General features: G+C 45.9%; 1 protein-coding gene across 3 annotated transcripts in view; it reads left to right on the top strand.

The window, feature by feature from the left end:
- Nucleotides 1–21721, top strand: part of LOC144509453 (uncharacterized) — a 205548-nt gene that overhangs the window by 50040 nt on the left and 133787 nt on the right. Inside the window, exon 1 of one of the 3 annotated variants that reach the window (XM_078238355.1) lies at nucleotides 17165–17292. The exons of the other annotated variants lie outside the window; for them this stretch is intronic. Within the exon in view, the coding sequence (XP_078094481.1) occupies nucleotides 17199–17292 (94 nt within the window). The 5' untranslated portion in view covers nucleotides 17165–17198. Of the gene's footprint in view, nucleotides 1–17164; nucleotides 17293–21721 lie in introns of those variants that run through there. 3 annotated transcript variants of the gene reach the window in all.

The following is a 21721-nucleotide window of genomic DNA, read 5'->3' as shown; positions in this document are numbered from 1 at the left end:
CACCCTAACCAGCATGTCTGTTAGACTGTGGCAGGAAAGCAGAGCACCCGGAGGAAACCCACGCAGACACGGGGAGAACGTGCAAACTCAGTGACCCGACTGGGAATTGAACCCAGGTCCCTGGCGCTGTGAGGCAGCAGTGCTAACCATTGCGCCACCGTGCCACCAAGGTATGCAGATATTCACTGTACACAGCTAGACAGTGAACGCAGAAAAACAGTGTACACAGATAGTCATTGTACACAGATAGAAAGTGTATGCAGATATTCACTGTATGCAGATAGACAGTGTATATACTATACTATCCATTTCCAACAGACTTTGTGAAGCATTACAAAGAAACCAGGCTGCTCCAATATCCCCACACTGATTGTTATGCTTATAAGAAGTTGAACTAAAACTGGTGAGTGCACTCTGGGTACTGATGAGATTTATGAAATTTCTTATGGGCATGCCTTATGAGGATAGGCTGAGGGAGCTCGGTCTTTTCTCCTTGGAGAGACGAAGGATGAGAGGTGACCTGATAGAGGTGTACAAGATGTTGAGAGGTATAGATAGGGTGGATTCTCAGAGGCTTTTTCCCAGGGCTGAAATGGCTGCTACGAGAGGACACAGGTTTAAGGTGCTGGGGAGTAGGTACAGAGGAGATGTCAGGGGTAAGTTTTTCACTCAGAGGGTGGTGGGTGAGTGGAGTCGGCTGCCGTCAGTGGTGGTGGAGGCAAACTCGATAGGGTCTTTTAAGAGACTTCTGGATGAGTACATGGGACTTAATAGGATTGAGGGTTATAGGTAAGCCTATATATAAGCCTAGGTAGGTAGGGACATGACCGGCGCAACTTGTGGGCCGAAGGGCCTGTTTGTGCTGTATTTTTTCTATGTTCTATGCTATAAAGTGCAGAGTTTGTATCTGCAATTTAACCTTGAGGAGAGTGTCAAAAGTGGGAAGGGATTGTTTTGAATATGCAAAACATTCCCCCACTCCCTCTGTCTCTAAATGTATGAGATAAGCTAGTCTGAACACAAGCTTTCCTGACATCTACCTGTTACGGAATGAGCAGGAATTCACATTTTCCTTTTTCTGTCCCTTGAATAAAAGAACAATGTTGGTTGGGATTCATGTGCAAATCAAGCAGGCTAGTGGAGACAGGATTGAAGGCTGGAGCTGGGAAAATACAAGGCAGAGTCATGTGGAGACAGAGAACTTCCCCAGGTTTATGCTAGTGACACAATAGGCAACCAGTTAAACCATTCAGGCCCCAGTTAGGGGCAATTTTGTGGCATTGCCGGAAATTTCCCAGCAGTGGAGTGGCCACTTTTCTGTCCACTTTGCAAAAGATTTTCTCAAACTGTACGAGCCCTCACTATTTGCTTTTCTGTAAAGCTACTTCTCAAGCAGAGGCAGAATATCTATCAGGACAATATCCATATGGAACAAATTTTTCCAATCAAGTCTTAAAGGTACAGACAATGTGAGTGGAGAGAGCGTTAAGCACAGGTTAAAGAGATGTGTATTGTCTCCAGACAGGACAGTTAGTGAGATTTTGCAAGCCCAGGCAAGTCATGGGGTCCACTCTGTACCTTTAAGGCTCTCTCCACTCACATTGTCTGTACCTTTAAGACTTGATTACCTGTAAAGATTCGCATTCCAACCATTATTTTGTAAATTGAGTTTGTGTCTTTATATGCCCTGTTTGTGAACAGAACTCCCACTTACCTGACGAAGGAGCTGCGCTCCGAAAGCTAGTGGATTTTGCTACCAAATAAACCTGTTGGACTTTGACCTGGTGTTGTGAGACTTCTTACTGTGTTTACCCCAGTCCAACACCGGCATCTCCACATCATGACAGCCGGGTTTTACCAGTGTGCTGAAGCCCCGCCCCTCTATGATGGCGTGAGTCACGCCCCTTTGATTCTTTTGGCAGAGTTTGGTAGAACGTGGAGCGGAAGGTGCTGGTTCTCTGGCCAGAAACAACACTCTGCCATTTTTCTGTTAAGATTTCACCCAACATCAAGTCTGCATAAAATCTTGGTTAGACCACACTGAATAGTTCTGGTGTCTATATTATACAGTGGCATTGAAGAAAGTGGAAAAAAGATTTATCAGGATGTTCACAGAACTTGAACCAGTTCATGGGGCCAAACCAGTGACCCAGCTGGTAAAAACTGAATACCCAACTGCTGGATCACAGCAACACTCAACATCATTGCAGAACAATCTGCTCTCTCTCATTCAGCACATTTTTGAAGACGGTTTCTTTTTCATTTCTTGTTTAACCACACAGTAATAATCCTCCACGCAGTGTTGGCAGCTCCCATTGGCTGGTCTTTCACTTCCCCCACCTCTCTTTCCCCCCCTCCCCCTCCACTCATTCCCCCCCTCATCCTCTCCCCTCACCCCTCATCATCTCCCCCCACTCCTCATCCTCTCCCCCCTCATCCTCTCCCCTCGTCCTCTCCTCCCACCCCCATCCTCTCCCCCCCATCCTCTCCCCCTGCCCCGCATCCTCTCCCCCTGCCCCCCATCCTCTCCCCCTGCCCCCCATCCTCTCCCCCTGCCCCCCATCCTCTCCCCCTGCCCCCCATCCTCTCCCTCCACCCCTTGTCGCTGCTCTTTGCTTGTATTAAAAGCAAGACTAACATTTATATAGCACCTTTCAACTATGAGGGATCTCACACCACTCTACAGCCAATGAAATACTTTTGAGTTGTGGTCACTGTTGTAGGGCAGCCAATTTGTGCACAGCAAGATCTCACAAACAGCAACGTGACATTGACCAAATATTCTGTTTGTGTGATGTGATACACCAGGGAGAATTCCTCTACTCTTCAAAGTCATACCATGAGATCATTTACATCCATCTTGAAGAATAGATGGGGCCTTTGTTTAAAATCTCATTGAAAAGACAATACCCCGATCAGCGCAACAATCCCTGCACTTCAGTGCCAGCTTGGTCTTCTTGTGCTCTCATCACTTTCCGACTTAGAGCTGAGGGTGCGGCTTATACTGAGCCATGGCCAGAGGTGAAGAGTGCGGCTTATACTGAGCCATAGCCAGAGGTGAAGGGTGCAGCTTATACTGAGCCGTGGTCTGCAGTTGGTTACTTTCAATGAGATGATGTTGAATAACAATACTGAGCCCTCAATCGCCTCGGCTGTTCCAGCTGAGAGGCCGTTCATTGTTCTGCTGCCAGTAATATCTTTACCTTTCATCAGTTGGCAGTGCCAGCCTGACTTGTACAGGTGGTGCCACAGGGCTGATTTCTGGACCATGCTATATCCAATCAGGGCTGCAGTAGGAACAATATACTTTATATATATATATATATATATACTTTATAATATATTTTATACTTTATATGCTTTATATACTTTATAACAATATACTTTAGCTGGGGCTAGGTAAGGTTCAGCCGGTCTGTTGCTGGTTCTATTCCAGAGACTATGGAAAATGCTTGTGCTTGGACGTTAGTTGAGAGCAGGGTCAGGCTCGATTGGAATGTCTCTGTTGAAGTGGAACAGCCTTTGGGATTCTGGCTCCCATTGTCACCGATCCAACTGAGGAAAAACTGGGGAGAGTCTGGACTCTGAGGAACAGCACTCCAATAGGAATCAATTCAAAAAGAAAAGATCACTGAAAGATTAACTTTACATCAATCCTCAAAGATGTGAAGCCACTCCTCCTACAACAAGAAACAGATTAAATACAATCTGAGCTCCAACAAATTTTTCATTTCCATTTGAAATCTTTGCACACAGTTTTGTAAAAACCTCTGGGATTTGCTCAGTTTATCAGGATTGGGCTGTTGTGAGTTTATTAACGAGGCAGATTTTTGCTTTGGAAATCGAGCATGATTTTATGATATGGATCTTTAAAATCCAAAGAAAGACTTTGATTGAAAAATCTTATGGATTTGTCATGGTGAGATTCACTTCTTGATGGTCTGAGATGATTTGGGGAAATGATCTGAGTTGTTTACTGAGGAAAAGAACCAAACTGAATAGGAAACCTTCTGGATTTGGGCACCAATCAGTAACAAGCTTCAGATCGGAGCAATGTGGGTGACTGGGCCTTTTCTTAATTCTCTCCCATTCCCCGATTCCCACTGGCTTCAGTCCTACGGATGTTGTCAATCTGATATCAGAGAAATGCCAACATGGACTGATAGAGGGGATTGATCATAGACTGAGGGGAAAGGAGAGGAAATGGTGGAATGAATAGAGGAGGTGGAGAATGAGGAGGATCCCAGAGAAAACTGAGGCAAAGGGGGAAATGTGCAGCCTGAACCGGGGAGAGAGGGAATGAGTGACAGCAAGACCTGGTGGGATGGGGAGAAGAGGCAGCTGAAACGAGGTGGGGATGGGAATGCTGCTGACATTTCCTGGGAAGAGGGGAATGATTTCCAATCTGCCTGAAGGGAGAGAAATGTGACAGGAGGCTGGAAAATGCAAGAACTGTCAGACAGAGAGGATGATGAGTGTTGGAGTTGGAGAGAGGAATGTGCTTCTTGGGTGGACGGGGAGGGGCAGGCTGGTCACAATGAACCCTGGTACAGCTGAGGATAAGTGACAAACTGAATGGGGTGTGGCTGGGTGCTGGCAAAACTCCCAGGATGTTGAGGGCAGGGAGTGGGTGATAAGTGGATTTTAAAATGTTTTTTTAAATGATGTAACAGCCAATAAAAGTCTAAATAAAGAACCAGGTTTTGTAACTGCATGTGCTAAGAAAATCCTGGAACTGCTCAGAAATTTTCCACTTAAAATGCAATTTTAGCCACAATCTTTGGTTACCTACTGGCCCTTCTAATGAGAGTCAATATGAATAAATCCAACAAGAATATTTACCTGACTCTGGTGCCAGAATGATTTGTAATTCGAGCCTCAAATGGTCTTGTGTGTTCTCCAATCCTCGGGTCTACCTGTTTGCTTTGTATCTGAGCTCCCTATAGCTGTTGGGGTGGGGGGGTTCCATGTCCTGTCTGGGGGTCTCCTTGACCACCTGCTGTTTGGGGGAGGGGGGCATCCCTGACCACCTGCTGTCCGTCTGCTTGACACGTTTCTGAGGGTATGTTTGGCGCCCCGTATTCCAGCCTATCTGGTTTGTATCTGAAGCCCCTTCAGCTGTGTATCGAATATAATTTCATTGCACCGCGCTTCAGAGAAGTAGCTGTTGGAAAGGGAGTGGGTTGGTTCTGAAGAAGTGAATAGATGATCAGTTGCTGCTTTGCAATATACATGATGTACATGTATATGTATTCTCCACACCATGACTACCATAGACACCGCAAACTGCCGGCTCCAAGTGGAGAGGATCTCCAAGAAGACCGCGCATATCGACACAGACATCAAGTTTCTACACAGATGCAAGAAAGCAGACAATAACTTCTTACTTGCAATATACAGCCCGACCTGTGATGATTACGTCAGAAGGTTCAGGTTACTTTAAACACAATGGATCTATAACAATATTCCAGATGATATTCGGCTTCCAGAATGATCTAACTTTCCTCGGTGTTTATGAAGGATTTCACTTTTTAATCACCTGTCTGGACACGCTGTCATCTTTCCAATGACACTATTCAGAAGTGAACTTGTTTTTGGAACTGGAACGGCGCCTGAAGGTGCAGCTTAATGGCTGATTGGCAGAAAGAAATTAGCATTTTATTTTAAAATCTACTCACAAAATAACAAGTCTCAAAAGCTGCTGCTTTCTGTGGCTTCACTTTGCCGCATTCAGCACTGACATCACAATATTGCCTCCAGTTTCTTACAGATAGAAACGTTTGCATGTTGGTGAGGTCACAGCGCAGGAAGAGGCTAAACGTGAAGCTGTGGAACAAAAATAACATTTAGAAATGAACGTGTTCTAGCAATAAAAACAGGGAGACAGAATTCCCCTCTCACTGACACCTCACTATTTAATAAGAGCAGCTTTCAAACTCCAAAGCATTTTGTAAGTTATTAAAGAAAGTGAAATATTACCATAAATTTGCGATTTAATTTCCAAACACTCAGCACACATTTAAAAGTTATAACCTGGCAGCTGCATGACCCTTCACATTTCCCCTTGTGTACAAGCGTCCATGTGCAATACAACAACAACTTATATTTACTTAGACTTTCAACTAATAAAATGTCCAAAAGTGCTTCCCACAAAAATGTCTCTTTTTTCATCAATTCTCAATTTCTGCAGCACCCGATGATTATCTTTCAGTTGGTGATGCTGCCGGGCACTGCACACCTAACCATGCCCATGACATCTTTGTCAAATCTTTCCTGAGCTCCCACCTATCACTGACTTTCTGTTTTGCTCCATCTGTTCCACTCCCTCTGATACAGTATTTATTCCATCGCATTTCTCCTTTCTTTAGCTCTGAAGAAGTTATCTGTACTTGAAAAGTTAACTCTGTTTCTCTCTTCACCTGTCTGACATTTAGTCAGATGAATAAAAGAGTAAGAAGTCTCACTGTCGATATGCGCGATCTTCTTGGAGATCCTGTCCACTTGGGGCCGGCAGTTTGCGGTGTCGATGGTAGTCATGATGTGGAGGTGTTCACCCCAGTCCAACGCCGGCACCTCCACATCATGAATAAAAGAGGTCAGAGGTAGGTTTTGAGAAGTCTCTTAAGGGAGAAGAGAGGCAGAGAGGTTTAGGGAAGGAATTCCAGAGTTAGATCCAGGCAGCTGATGGCTGGCATTGGTCCAGCGATTAGGTTGGAGATGTTCAGGAGGGCAGAAAGAGAGGAGTGCAGAGATCTCCGAGGATTGTGGGGCTAGAGGAGGTTATAGAGATGGGGAGGGGTGACTGAGGGAGGATTTGCAAACAGGGGTGAGAATTTCAATTGGGAGTTTGTGTAAGTCAGTGTCAGAAGGGGGATCGGTAAATGGCATTTGGTGGGAATAAGCATTTGAACAGCAAGGTTTTTGTGACCTCAAATTTACAGAGAATAATGTGGGAGGGGGGCCAGGAAGGTGCATAGTTATAGTCAACATAAACAAAGACATAAATGAGGATTTCAGCAACAGATACGCATCAGAGAAGAGGGGGAGATGGGCGTTTTTGATGCACATGGATATAAATAACACTATTTGTCTTCTTTCTTTGCAGCTATCTTTACTAATCAGTATGGTGTGTTTGAGGTAGAAGCGAGCTTCTGTGAATCTGGTCTGAGTCCAACAATGTCTTTTTGCCATATTTGTGGAAAGAAATATTTTTGATGTGGTTTATCTGATCTTTGAGGATGAAAGTATTAAAACATTCTTGAGATATTTGAAAAACTTTGCAGTTTGTTAACCATAAACATTTAGAATCTCCACATGCTGTAAAATAATGCCATTCTTTTAGCTTCAATATCTTTAAGTATAGGTTTGTATGACTGCCTCATTCTTTGCATGCAGCTGTAGAGGAAAAGATGGAGTTTATAAAGTCTGTAATATTGGCGAGAGACTCAATTAACAATCGTCAAACTGCAGAGTGAGGATTGCTTCAATCTTTAATGGATTGTGCTGCATTTTTGCCAGCTGTTTTATGTGTACAGCTCATGTTTTATGTGGAAACTTGAATTTCCTGTGAGTTGTGGCTTGCTCTGCTTTTCCCTTGGTTCAGCGACAAGAGTGAGTGTGGGGCAGCTTTCAGATACAACACTGTGATAGACATTGTTGCACAAGTTTTTTCCCTCAGTGTATGTCAGGGTATTACTCAGAATCACAATTATATCATCCTCCAGCTTCATCTCAACGTAACCCATGACCATATAAGGATATAATAGTTATCAATTTAAATGATAACATTTTTCTCTGTGTGTTACACAGAGCTCCTTGAGCCGTCTCTTACATTAATAATTATCAACAATATCAACAAAGTCACTGCTATAAATAAACCAGCTATTGAAAGAGACAAAGAACTCTCCTGGAATCTACATTTTTCTGAGTTAATGATTTTTTAATTTGGTGCAAGCATACACATTGAGATCAGAATTAAGCCAATTGGCCCCTCAAATTTACTCCATGATTTGATTTTCTTATTCACGTTCTCAATGTGATTATTGCTTCAATTGAGATGAAATTTATGGTGAAGTCTCGAATGATGAAGATATGATTATTGATTGATGCTATTCCCATTGATCTGATAGGGTGAGAAACTGCAACATTGCAGCTTTCAGGCTGCGAGTGTTAGCTTGCTGCTTCTGTGAGGGTTTATAGAATGCTGCATTAGTGACCTGCTATAATATACATGCTCGTTTCAGTAAATTCCCCGTGCTGGGATTACTGAAGAAGTAATGGAAGGAAATTAAAACAGTGGCTTCGTTAGTTAGCTTCCCACCTTGAATAATACAAGTGGTTTGTTTTCTAAAGGCTGTTTTCACAAGGCTTTAGCTAATGTTAGTGATTCACAGAATCTTTACAATGCAGAAGGAGACCATTCGGCCCATCGAGTCCACACTAACTCTCTGAAAGAGCATTCTACCCAGTCCCACTCCCCTGCCTTATCCTTGCACATTCTCTCTTTTCAGATAACAATCCAATTCCCTTTCTAACTCCTCAATCGAACCTGCCTCCACCCCCTCAGGAACTTTGTTCCAGACTCCAATCACCCTCTGGGCGACATTTCCTTTCCATAGAACCATAGAAAATTACAGCTCAGAAACAGGCCTTTTGGCCCTTCTTGTCTGTGCCGAACCATTTTATGCCTAGTCCCACTGACCTGCACTTGGACCATATCCCTCCACACCCCTCTCATCCATGAACCCGTCCAAGTTTTTCTTAAATGTTAAAAGTGACCCCGCATTTACCACTTTATCCGGCAGCTCATTCCACACTCCCACCACTCTCTGCATGAAGAAGCCCCCCCTAATATTCCCTTTAAACTTTTCTCCTTTCACCCTTAACCCATGCCCTCTGGTTTTTTTCTCCCCTAGCCTCAGCGGAAAAAGCCTGCTTGCATTCACTCTATCTATACCCATCAAAATCTTATACACCTCTATTAAATCTCCCCTCAATCTTCTACGCTCCAGGGAATAAAGTCCCAACCTATTCAATCTCTCTCTGTAACTCAGCTTCTCAAGTCCCGGCAACATCCTTGTGAACCTTCGCTGCACTCTTTCAATCTTATTTACATCCTTCCTGTAACTAGGTGACCAAAACTGTACACAATACTCCAAATTTGGCCTCACCAATGCCTTATATAACCTTACCATAACACTCCAGCTTTTATACTCGATACTCCGATTTATAAAGGCCAATGTACCAAAGGCACTCTTTACGACCCTATACACCTGTGACGTCACTTTTAGGGAATTCTGTACCTGTATTCCCAGATCACTCTGTTCAACTGCACTCTTCAGAGTCCTACCATTTACCCTGTACGTTCTTCTTTGGTTTGTCCTTCCAAAGTGCAATATCTCACACTTGTCTGCGTTAAATTCCATTTGCCATTTTTCAGCCCATTTTTCTAGTTGGTCCAAATCCCTCTGCAAGCTTTGAAAACCTTCCTCACTGTCCACTACACCTCCAATCTTTGTATCATCAGCAAACTTGCTGATCCAATTGACCACATTATCATCCAGATCATTGATATAGATGACAAACAACAATGGACCCAACATTTCCTCATCACTTTCACTTCTTTTGCCAATTATTTTGAATCTGTGCCTCCAGTTCTTGATGATGTCTTGAATGGGAATGGTTTCTCACGATTTACCCCGTCCATACCCTTCAGGATTTTGAATCTTCTTCTCGGGCAGTCCCTCGCAGTTAAGGATGATTTTCTTCTACACGGATAATGAGTTCTCGGGTGACTGAGGAGCCCAATGTGTGACCTCCAGTCCCTGTCACAGGTGGGGCAGAGGGTGGTTCGATAAGCAGGTGGGTGGGGGGAGTGCCAGGGTTCGTTGCGTGCCAGGGTGGGGTGGGTGCCAAGTTGGCGGGTGTCTGGGATGGGGGGTGCCTGGGTGGGAAGTGCCCGAGTGGGAGGATGCCGGGTTGGGGGGATGCCCAGGTGGGGGGGTGCCTGGATGGGGGGGGTGTCGAGTGGGGGGGTGCCGGGTGGTGGGGGGGGGGGGGGGGTGCCTGGGTTGCCACGTGCCCCTTTCATTGTCGATGCTTTTGATTTTCTCATAGTTTCCTAACTGGCAGCTGCTGGCCTACAGGCTGCTCGATAGAATCGCCCTCCCCTCGCCCACCCCCGCCCTCCCCTCGCCTGCCCCCGCCCTCCCCTCGCCCACCCCCGCCCTCCCCTCGCCTGCCCCGCCCTCCCCTCGCCCACCCCCGCCCTCCCCTCGCCCACCCCCGCCCTCCCCTCGCCCACCCCTGCTCTCCCCTCGCCCACCCCCGCTCTCCCCTCGCCCACCCCCGCTCTCCCCTCGCCCACCCCGCCCTCCCCTCGCCAGCCCCGCCATCCCCTCGCCCACCCCGCTCTCCCCTCGCCCACCCCGCCCTCCCCTCGCCAGCCCCCGCCATCCCCTCGCCCACCCCGCTCTCCCCTCGCCAACCCCCGCCCTCCCCTCGCCCACCCCCGCCCTCCCCTCGCCAGCCCCCACCCTCTCCTCGCCCGCCCACCCCCACTCTTCCCTTGTCCATCCCCTCCCTTTCCCCTCACCTTCCCCTCCCCCCTTCCCCTTACCCCTCCCCTCCCCTTCTCCCTCCCCCTTCCCCGTCCCCCTTCCCTGTCCCCTCTCCCTAGCCCCTTCCCTAACTCCTCCTCTCCACTCCCTTCCTCACCGCCTGAACTGGGTTCATTTGCATAGCCAATGCTGTGACAATTACAGGGAGATGTGAGTCAGGCTGCGGATAATTACATCTTGATGCTATTTTTTGACATTGAGAAGATTTGTGGATGTGTGTTGTTTTTGTTTGTTGTTTCTTGTGGAAACGGGAGAGAAACGAGCAGCCTGCAGAACGCAGTGAGAGTCCGAAACATCTGCACAATTATAACCAGAAAATGACAACTCATCCCAGCAAACCCTGTCATTGTTTGCCGTGAGCAACACTGTAATATCCCTCTGTTTATCACATGATTACCCGCTCTCAGTAACAAAGGGTTTGTGAAACCAGCAATGGCACTGGGTGGTTGCCATTGGATGCATTAATTAAAGGAATTTTCCTTTAGAAAGTGAAGGAATATCGGTGATAATGGGATAAATTATACAGTCTCTGACCATCTGAAACACTGAATTGTGTTAGTTTGAACATCCCCGATGTGATGGGTGATTTATGGCAGATTAAAGAGACAAAGTTATTGTGACCAATCTGTGAAACTCCAGGAAACACACGAGGACCGGATTCTCCGATCTCGCTCATTCCCACCCCGCTGCCAGCGAGAATGGAGAATTTGGCATTCAGCCAAAGCTTCATTCACTGCAGCAGGACTGGAGAATCCCAGCCATGGGGGAGGTCAGAGAATTCCGAGTGAAACTATTGGAGAATTTCATGATTTATGTTGAACTGTATTCTCCCAGCGACACACCCGCAGAATATGATCATCAAATCCACATTCGGGGTAGAAATTCATAAATTCACACCTTCTTAAATCTGTTTTCCTCAAGTTCTCCTCCCCTTCCTTTAGCTGAGACACAGCCATCAAGTGGCTCTTCTTCCTGTTCAAGTGTAAACTGCTATTAGACTGTGGAGGGCACTTTAGACAAAAATATTCCTTCTTGTCCTAATTTGTAAATCTCATTTTACAATAGCTGTCATTGCCAGGAGGACGAGTCCTGGCTGATTTTCCTCCAGTCACTGGCCCACAAGGGCCGATTCGAGCCTCCCTCCCCAGTGATGGTGTTAAGGTTTAAGGTTATTTACTAATCTGAGGGTGTCCTGTTTCTAATCTATCATTACCGGCTCTGAAACAGTGAGAGCCTGTCGTGATCTAATGATCACATCAGTGCTACAGTGTGATCTTGAGGGGGTACAGGGAAGTCTGCCCAGTGTCAAACCCACTAGAGAAAGCTGGCGGGACGCAGCTGGGCTGCCGGGGCAAGTTCTTCTTTATTTGTTCATGGGAACTGGGTGTTGCTGACTGGCCAGCATTTATTTCCCATCTCTAATTGCCCTTGAACTGAGTGGCTTGCTGGGCCATTTAAGAGTCAACCACATTGCTGTGGGTCTGGAGTCACATGTAGGCCAGACCAGGTAAGGATGGTAGATTTCCCTCCCTAAAGGATATTAATGAACCAGATGGGTTTTTCCGACAATCGACAATGGTTTCATGGTCATCAGTAGATTCTTAATTCCAGATTTTTATTGAATTCAAATCCCACCATCTGCCATGGTGGGATTTGAACCCGGGTCCCCAGAGCATTGCCCTGGGTCTCTGGATTACTAGCCCAGTGACAATACCACAACACCATTGCTTCCCCTGAATGAAGATAGCATCTGGATAGAAATGGTTCGATCAATCAGACGCAGCATGGATTCATGAGGGGAAAGTCGTGCTTGACGAACATGTTGGATTTTTATGAAGATGTGACTAGGGCGGTTGATAGAGGAGAACCGGTGGATGCGGTGTTTTTGGATTTCCAAAAGGCGTTTGATAAGGTGCCCCATAAAAGGCTGCTGAAGAAGATTAGGGCACACGGAGTTGGGGGTAGTGTGTTAAAGTGGATTGGGGACTGGCTATCCGACAGGAAGCAAAGAGTCGGAATAAATGGGTGTTTTTCCGGTTGGAGGAAGGTAACTAGTGACGTGCCGCAGGGATCGGTACTCGGGCCGCAACTATTTACCATTTATATAGATGATCTGGAGGAGGGGACGGAGTGTAGGGTAACGAAGTTTGCAGACGACACAAAGATAAGTGGAAAAGTGAATCGTGTGGAGGACGGAGAAGATCTGCAGAGAGATTTGGACAGGCTGAGTGAGTGGGCGAGGATATGGCAAATGGAGTATAACGTTGAGAAATGCGAGGTTATACACTTTGGAGGAAATAATAACAAATGGGATTACTATCTCAATGGAAACAAATTAAAACATGCTACCGTGCAAAGGGACCTGGGGGTCCTTGTGCATGAGACGCAAAAGCCCAGTCTGCAGGTACAACAGGTGATCAAGAAGGCAAATGGGATGTTGGCCTATATTGCGAGGGGGATAGAATATAAAAGCAGGGATGTCTTGATGCACCTGTACAGGGCATTGGTGAGGCCGCAGCTGGAATACTGTGTGCAGTATTGGTCCCCTTATATGAGGAAGGATATATTGGCATTGGAGGGAGTGCAGAGAAGGTTCACCAGGTTGATACCGGAGATGAGGGGTTTGGATTATGAGGAGAGGCTGAGGAGATTGGGTTTGTACTCGTTGGAGTTTAGAAGGATGAGGGGGGATCTTATGGAGACTTATAAGATAATGCGGGGGCTGGATAGGGTGGAGGCGGAGAGATTCTTTCCACTTAGTAAGGAAGTTAAAACTAGAGGACACAGCCTCAAAATAAAGGGGGGTCGGTTTAAGACAGAGTTGAGGAGGAACTTCTTCTCCCAGAGGGTGGTGAATCTCTGGAATTCTCTGCCCACTGAGGTGGTGGAGGCTACCTCGCTGAATATGTTTAAAGCGCGGATGGATGGATTCCTGATCGGTAAGGGAATTAAGGGTTATGGGGATCAGGCGGGTAAGTGGTACTGATCCACGTCAGATCAGCCATGATCTTATTGAATGGCGGGGCAGGCTCGAGGGGCTAGATGGCCTACCCCTGCTCCTATTTCTTATGTTCTTATGTTCTTAAGACACTCCATTCTCTGAAGGAGCAAAGTGAAATACTGGCCTATAACTTCCCCAGAGTAGCAATCAGCAGCAGATTGTCACCCTGCACTGACTTCATAGATCATAGAACCCTACAGTGCAGAAAGAGGCCATTCGGCCCATCGAGTCTGCAACGACCACAATCCCACCCAGGCCCTACCCCCATATCCCTACATATTTTACCCGCTAATCCCTCTAACCTACTCATCTCAGGACACTAAGGGGCAATTTTAGCACAGCCAATCAACCTAACCCGCACATCTTTGGACTGTGGGAGGAAACCGGAGCACCCGGAGGAAACCCACGCAGACACGAGGAGAATGTGCAAACTCCACACAGACAGTGACCCGAGCGGGAATCGAACCCAGATCCCTGGAGCTGTGAATCTGCAGTGCTAACCACTGTGCCACCGTGCCGCCCTTACCTGTGATTAAATTCTAAAGCATTTGTCTTGCCCGATCTTCCTGACCCCGGCTGGGTGAGATTTGGGCAGTGCAGTGTGACCTCGAATCTCATGGCAAAGTGTAAAAGAAGTGGAGCGAAAGAGAACTAGCTGCTTTTTATGGCATTAGTTCCATGACCATTATGAGTGAGATTGGAACTTTATTCCATTTAATTAATTCATTGAATTTAAATTCCTCCAGCTGTCCCTGGATTCTAGTCTCATAATTTATCCACAATGCTGTGTGGAATGGGAGAGAGAGGGGCGAGAGAGAAGCAGGGACAAGGGGAAGAGGAAAGGGATGAGGGAGCAGTATGAGGGAGGAGGGAGCAAGGGAAGGTTGAGGCAAGAAAGATCTGAGGATTTATAAACAAAGGGATAGGCCATTTGGCCCCTCGAGTCTGCTCCGCAATTCGATATGATCCTGGCTAATCTGTTTGTGTTCGAATTCCATTTTCCTCTCTACTTTGATTTCCCCACCGAGCAAGAATCTATCTACCTTGGCCTCAACAATATTCATTGGACACCTCTTTTAAGACCCTAGGATGAAGTCCATCAGGACCTGGAGAATTATCAGTCGTAGCTCCATCAGTTTGTTCAGTACAGCTTGCCCGGAGATTGTAGTTTCACCAAGTTCCCCTCTGTCTTCCTCCTCCTGATTTCCAGCTAATACTGGAATGTTTTTTGTATCCTCTATAGTGAAGACAGAAGCAAAATATTTGTTCATTTTATTAGCATTTCCTCATTATCTGCTATTAATACCCCATTGTCACTCTCTAGCGAACTGGCACTCATTTTCCTTTTTTTCTTTTTAAACACCTGTAGAAACTCTTTCTATCTTCCTCTCATACTCTAATTTCTTTCTCCTGATTCACCTTCTCATCATTCTCTGCCATTCTTTATCACCTATATACAATTGTATAGAATACTATATGTTCTCTAATATATAGATTATGAGCTGTAACTTCCTGGATCCCCAGTGTTGGATTTGAAGGTCCCCCAAAGGTGCTCTCGGAAGTTCCCAGGTAAGGGTTTAACCCGGCAATTGCCCAGAAGCGTTAACTTCCCCAGTCACTGTTCTCACCACCTCAAATATCTGCCTGGGATTGCCCACTCCAGCGCTTTGCCTGGAACTGTTCCCTATGTCTCTAAGACCTGTGCGCCAAATGAGAATTGATGCCATCTGCACCAACTTCATGTGGGTCACAGTGACCTCCAATTAGCATCAATCAGGCTGACCTCCTGAAATATCGCCCTCCAAGGGAGGCGATGGCCTACTGGTATTGCCACTAGATTATTAATCCAGAAACTCAGCTAATGTCCTGGGGACCCGGATTCAAATCCCGCCACAGCAGATGGTGGAATTTGAATTCAATAAAAAAAATCTGGAATTAAGAATCTACTGATGACCATGAAACCATTGTCGATTTGGTTATCTCATTGGCTATCTCATAGGAGTTTAACCCTGATAAATGTGAGGTGATTCATTTTGGTCGGACAAATTTGAATGCGGATTACAGGGTCAAAGGTAGGGTTCTGAGGAATGTGGAGGAACAGAGAGATCTTGTGGTTCATATCCACAGATCTCTGAAGGTTGTCACTCAAGTGGATAGAGCCGTGAAGAAGGCCTATAGTGTGTTAGCGTTTATTAACAGGGGGTTTGAGTTTAAGAGCCGTGGGGTTATGCTGCAACTGGACTGGACCTTGGTGAGACCACATTTGGAATATTGTGTGCAGTTCTGGTCACCTCACTATAAGAAGGATGGGGAAGCACTGGAAAGAGTGCAAAGGAGATTTACCAGGATGCTGCCTGGTTTCAAGGGTAGGTCTTATGAGGAAAGGTTGAGAGAGCTAGGGCTTTTCTCTTTAGAGCGGAGGAGGTTGAGAGGCGACTTAATAGAGGTTTATAAGATGATGAAGGGGATAGACAGAGTGGACCTTCAGAGACTATTTCCTCGGGTGGATGTAGCTGTTACTAGGGGGCATAACTATAGGGTTCGTGGTGGGAGATATAGGAAGGATGTACGAGGTAGGTTCTTTACTCAGAGGGTGGTGGGGTGTGGAATGGACTGCCTGCTGTGATAGTGGAGTCGGACATTTTAGGAACTTTCAAGTGGTTATTGGATAGGCACATGGAGCACACTAGAATGATAGGGAGTGGAATAGCTTGATCTTGGTTTCGGAAAAGGTTCGGCACAACATCGTGGGCCGAAGGGCCTGTACTGTGCTGTACTGTTCGATGTTCTATGATTGTCAGAAAAACTCATCTGGTTCACTAATATTTTTTAGGGAAGGAAATCTGCCATCCTTACCCTGGTCTGTCCTACATGTGACTCCAGAGCCACAGCAATGTGGTTGATTCTTAACTGCTCGAGCTCTGAAAAGGCCAAGCGAGCCTCTCAGTTCAAGGGTGATTAGGGATGGGTAATAAATGCTGGCCCAGCCAGCGACGCCCATGTCCCAGGATCAAATAAATAATGAACAAAGGGGTTAGCAAACCTGCTGAGTATTTCTATTTTCAACTTCCTGCTTCCACAATATTCTGTGATATCTATCATTTATTTAATTTCATTTTCTGTTTAAATATCCAGATATCATTGCATAGCTGTAGGTGAGAACAGTTAAGAATGGAAAAAAAAACAGTCCGATCAGATTGGAGGTGATTAAGATGAGAAAAATGGAAGGTGGAGAATTAAAAAAAACTGAATCTGAGATGAGAGTGAGAAAGAAAAGGGATAAAAGAGGAAGCAAAGTGACAGGAAGGAGGGTGTAGGGGATAAAGCAAGACAGAGGCCAGCAGGAAAAATATAGGAGTGAGAAACAAGAATTGCATCAGACCAATAGGAGGCCAAGTGTTTAGCTGGTCCTGGCTAATCCCCTCCCTCTTTGCTTTCTATTGGTCAGATTCAGGCTGACTGGCGGAGGTTGTGTGTGTGTTGCAGCTGTATTTGGTTTTTGGCCCTTTTCCCAGGTGTCACCCATTCTGCAGCAATGAGGGAGAGTGTGTGGAGCTGTAGGTACAAGCGCACACAGCATGGGAAATACTCACCATACGAAGAAGGTACAGGGTGCAAAGAGCAGACCTTTGTGGCACTTTGCTATTAGACAGGCTGACAAAAAGAAGAAAGGTAAGTCTCTGAATGTGTTGATGTAAATGCGTTTTACTCAATGGGACTTTTGCTGTGGTGTATCTCAGTCCATGCTGTTGTCAGTTTGTTCTGCTGGGAAGTATAAGGTATTCTGTGTTGCTGCAGTTAGAATGTATTTACTGCTGTTGCTGTGCTCTGAACCAGCTGCCTGGGGGGTGGGTATTAATGACAGGACAGAAAGCTGCTGCCTTTGACTGGGACAGTGTCCTTCCCTCGGCCATTACTGTAACATTACCTGCTTGCATTGCAGCGAGAAAATTCTGATTTTTTGAAAAGTGGCAAGACAGGTTTTGTTTGTTTTTGGAGTGTACTACTCTTCAAGGTCAGTCCAACAGCCCCAGGGAGGGGATAAGCTATAGGTTTTCTCTGTAGTTGCTGGCTTTATAATTGGTAAATCTGATGATGTGTCTGCTGACAGTGTTCACCATTCAATGGCTAATTAGATCAGAGACCGATATTTAAGAGAAAGATGTTAGTGTGTTTAACAAGATGCTTGACTATCCCTTGGGAGTCTGGAGCTCGGTTATATGTAGCCAGGTTAGAATGAAAGGCTGCGTTGTTTTCGATGGAGGAGACTGGGGGAAGCTGCCTGCACTTGTACAGGTGAAAATGCTCTCTCTATAAACTCAATAATTGTGAATTTCTGACCAGTCATTTGCATGAGTGCTTGAATATTAACTTTTTCTTCTAATGTTCCCATGAGGGAATTGAAGGTAAACAACACTTTGTCAATATTTCCTGCGAGGGGTGTGTGCTATTGATGTCTGCCTGTTGTTGAACCTTCCTGGCCAGTTATTAACTGAGCATTATTGTGAAGTGTACATTACACAGGAGCTGGAAGCTTGAATAGACTGTCTGCCCCCGCCCCGCCCCCCCTGCCCCCGCCCCCCCCTGCCCCCGCCCCCCCCTGCCCCCCCGCCCCGCCCACCCCCCCCGCCCCCCCCGCCCCCCCCCCCCCCCCACCCTCCCCCCCCACCCTCCCCCCCCCCTACCCTCCCCCCCCCTGAGTGAAGAATCAGCCCCCTTGTATTTCAGAATGTGCATTTAGAGAAATGCTTTCTTCAGGTAGAGTTTAAGAGCTGCTTTTCAGCTTTACCTGATGGTCAATTGCCTGAACTGAGGTGATGATGGACTTTGTGCTTTAGATTTGGCTTTACCGATGAATGATTTTCAATTTAATGAAGGGTCCTGATGTTTCTGGTTGTTTATATGACAGAAGATAACCTGGCATAGTCATCATCAGCAAACTGTTACCTAATTGCTGGATTTCTGTTCCTAAAGGATTCTTTGAATGGATATTTTCACTTTGGTACCAATTGGAAAAGGGCTTTCCTTCCTCTTCAGGAGTTTTTAGTTGTAAACATTTTCCTTGATCTCAAAGCGTATTTCCAGCATTTTCAGACTCCCGAGGCGGAATCGTCTGGTCCCACCGGAGTCATTGGAGTTTTGGTGGATCACTGCATTTGGGGCAGGAATACCTGGCCAATATCTGGTCTATATTCCTTTTGATTTGAGGTGGGTTGTGTGTGTCACGTGTCCAAGGGTTAATCTGCCTCCATGCGCTGTGTTGGCTCCTGGCTTTTATCTGTCTTTGCACTTTGACACGAAGGATCAGAAAACTGTTCAAACTTGTCAACTGGGGCTGTTCTCTTGTAGGTGAGATATAAACTCTGGAGCAGCTGTCTGCCAGAGGGAACTTGGAAGATTAAATCCATGCAAATGCAGTGAACTGATCATTTAAATTTCAAAACTAATCCCTTGTTCTAACATTGAATTTGGGAACCAGCAAAACGTTGGATTTTCTCTTATCTGGCCAATTCTTATTGGCTGATGAATGTTCTGCTAATGATCTGGAACGTATTCCTAATATCAGAGAACATTAGCGTCTGGAGGGAGGCTGTGTGAACTGTTCTACCTGCATTTGGAAGGGAACTTTCATTCCCTCCTCCGGTAATCCTGCATTTCCTTCCCTTTTTAAATATTTATAAAATTGCAGGTTGAAAGTTTTAATTACCATCGCGACTAAAGGTTAATTTGTTAGTCTGTTATAAACAATATCTATCTCAAAAACTAATGGATGGATTGAATGAAATTTGGTACATGGGATACGGTTCAGGGAAAAACTGGCTTGTTTTTGGTGACGACACAGATCCAGACCCTGAAATTGTTTTAAAGGATTCTTTAATAGAGGAAGATGGGGCAAGCCGACATGTTTAAAGAATGTTAGGAGTTGTTTTGTTTTGAACGGTGTTGATTGTTTTAGAACGTTGTGGACTCTCTTGGTTGCTGTGGTGCAATTATCACATCTGTCAAAATGTGAGCAGGTCATTGGATGTAGATTGGCCTGAAGCCTCTTCTGTGAGATGGAAGCTCTTAATAAAAAGATATATTTTTTTCAGCTGTGGTGACAGAGCATCGACTGGGCAGAGAAAAGCCTCAAGGAAGAGTTGTGTAATTGTAATAATGTGGAGTTAACACGACGGCGTGGTGGAGATATGCACTTCCTCTGAGTGTGTTCCTCACTCTGCATCGCTTTCTAGCAGTGAAATGCCAGATTGTAACAACTCTTTACCCCTTGTCTTTTAATTAATTACCTTAAATTCCTTCTGCTGGAAACAGATTCTTCTTATTCATCCTCATCGAGACCTTTCACTGTCACAAATTGGACACGTGTCTGCAGCCTAACTTGCACCAATCCCTCTTCGCCCATCACCCCTGTGCTGATTGACTGAAACTGCCTCTTGCTAAACAACATCTTGATTTTAAAACTCTCATCTTTGTTTCCAAATTCCTCCATGCCTCACTCTCTCCCTATCTGGGGAATTTCCTCCAGCTCCACAGTGCTCTGAGATATCTGCTTCCAAATCTCTGTGCTCTTTAATCCTGATTTCTGTCACTCTGCCATTGGCAATCCTGCCTCGATTGAATTCCCCCCTCTCTCCTCCCCACCTCCAAGTATTTGTCTACCTGACCTCATATCACCGTATATGGCCCAGTCCTAACTTGTTGTTTTTATACCGTTGCTGTGAAGTTCCACAGATTGATTTGTGACAATAAAGGTATCAGCTGTTAGTATTTTATCACCTGCCTCTCCTTTATTTTAAGGAGAGCTATCTCAGGATAGAATTTAATCTCCTTTCTCAATGCGAGTTGGGCAGGAGGGTTGGTAATCGGTTGGAGACCCCATCACCTTCCTTTCCCTCTGCAATCAAGGCCCTTGGTGGGCAATGCACCCAGGGGTGAGTGGAGGACTTGTCAGGTGGGAAGCGGCAAAAGCAAACCTCCTTCGGGTTGTGTGGGGTGGGGTTGTCTTCATTCAAAGTCACTCAGTGCCTGATGGAGGAACCCAGTATTGGGTAGGGGAGAACTACTACCTGCAGGTGCTACTGACCTCCCAACCCTACCCTGTCAGCACTCACCTTTGGCCTTTTGGGAAGAGGCAGGAAAATGGTATCATCCGGAATATTCTCGGTGTTGGCAATGCCACAGGATCTGTTGCTCCAGCCAGTGTTACTGAGAACCATCCCCATGGACTCGGGAGATGCAATGTCCTTGTTCCTCATCCATTCTGCTCTGTTATTGTTTGTGTCACTTTGTCCTATGAGAGAGAGCAGAATATCCATTATTGTGCAGTTCTGGGTGTTACCGTACTGTATGGTTTGAAGGCAGAGAGGGCGGTGGGTAGTGCAGTCAGCAGTATGAAAGGTTAGGTAGATGTTGTGAAGATGTATTTGTTTACCCTGACCTACGGTGGTTAGCACTGCTGTCTCACAGCGCCAGGTACCGGAGTTCGATTCTGCTTGGGTCACTGTCTGTGTGGAGTCTACGCATTCTCCCCCTGTCTGCGTGGGTTTCCTGCAGGTGCTCCGATTTCCTCCCACAGTCCAAAAGATGTGCTGGTTAGGTGCATTGCCCGTGCTAAGCTCTCCCTCAGTGTACCCAAATGGACGCCGGAGTGTGGCAACCAGGGGATTCTCACAGTAACTTCATTGCAGTATTAATGTAAGCTTACTTGTGACACTAATAAATAAACTTTAAACTGAAACTTAGATCTTTGTTTCCAGATGCTTGGATTGCAAAGCTGGGACTTGCTCCCATTCCTCTCTGGTGGTTTCTTGAGGGTCTCTTGGTCCCCCAGTGGATTGTGTAGCTTCTCCTCCTGCCCAGCTACACCTCCCAATTCCTCTGGCGCTGCGTGCTTCACCCTGGAAACTCTCTCTACTCTGGCGTTCCATTTTTCATGTTTTAAATTCCAGCAACGTGACTTTGTACAGGTTTCTTTTTAGAGGGACAGACTGCCTTTAAGAAGAGCAAACTAGCTGCACCAAATACTATTATACTAATCTGTTTGATCCCATGTTGAGTACAGAGGGAGTCAGATTGGATTCTGAAAAGGGCTGATGAACAG

Source organism: Mustelus asterias, chromosome 21 (genome assembly GCF_964213995.1).
Source record: "Mustelus asterias chromosome 21, sMusAst1.hap1.1, whole genome shotgun sequence".
Lineage (NCBI taxonomy): Eukaryota > Metazoa > Chordata > Chondrichthyes > Carcharhiniformes > Triakidae > Mustelus > Mustelus asterias.
The sequence above is the reverse complement of the archived record's forward strand: the minus strand, read 5'-3'. Positions and strand labels throughout refer to the sequence as shown.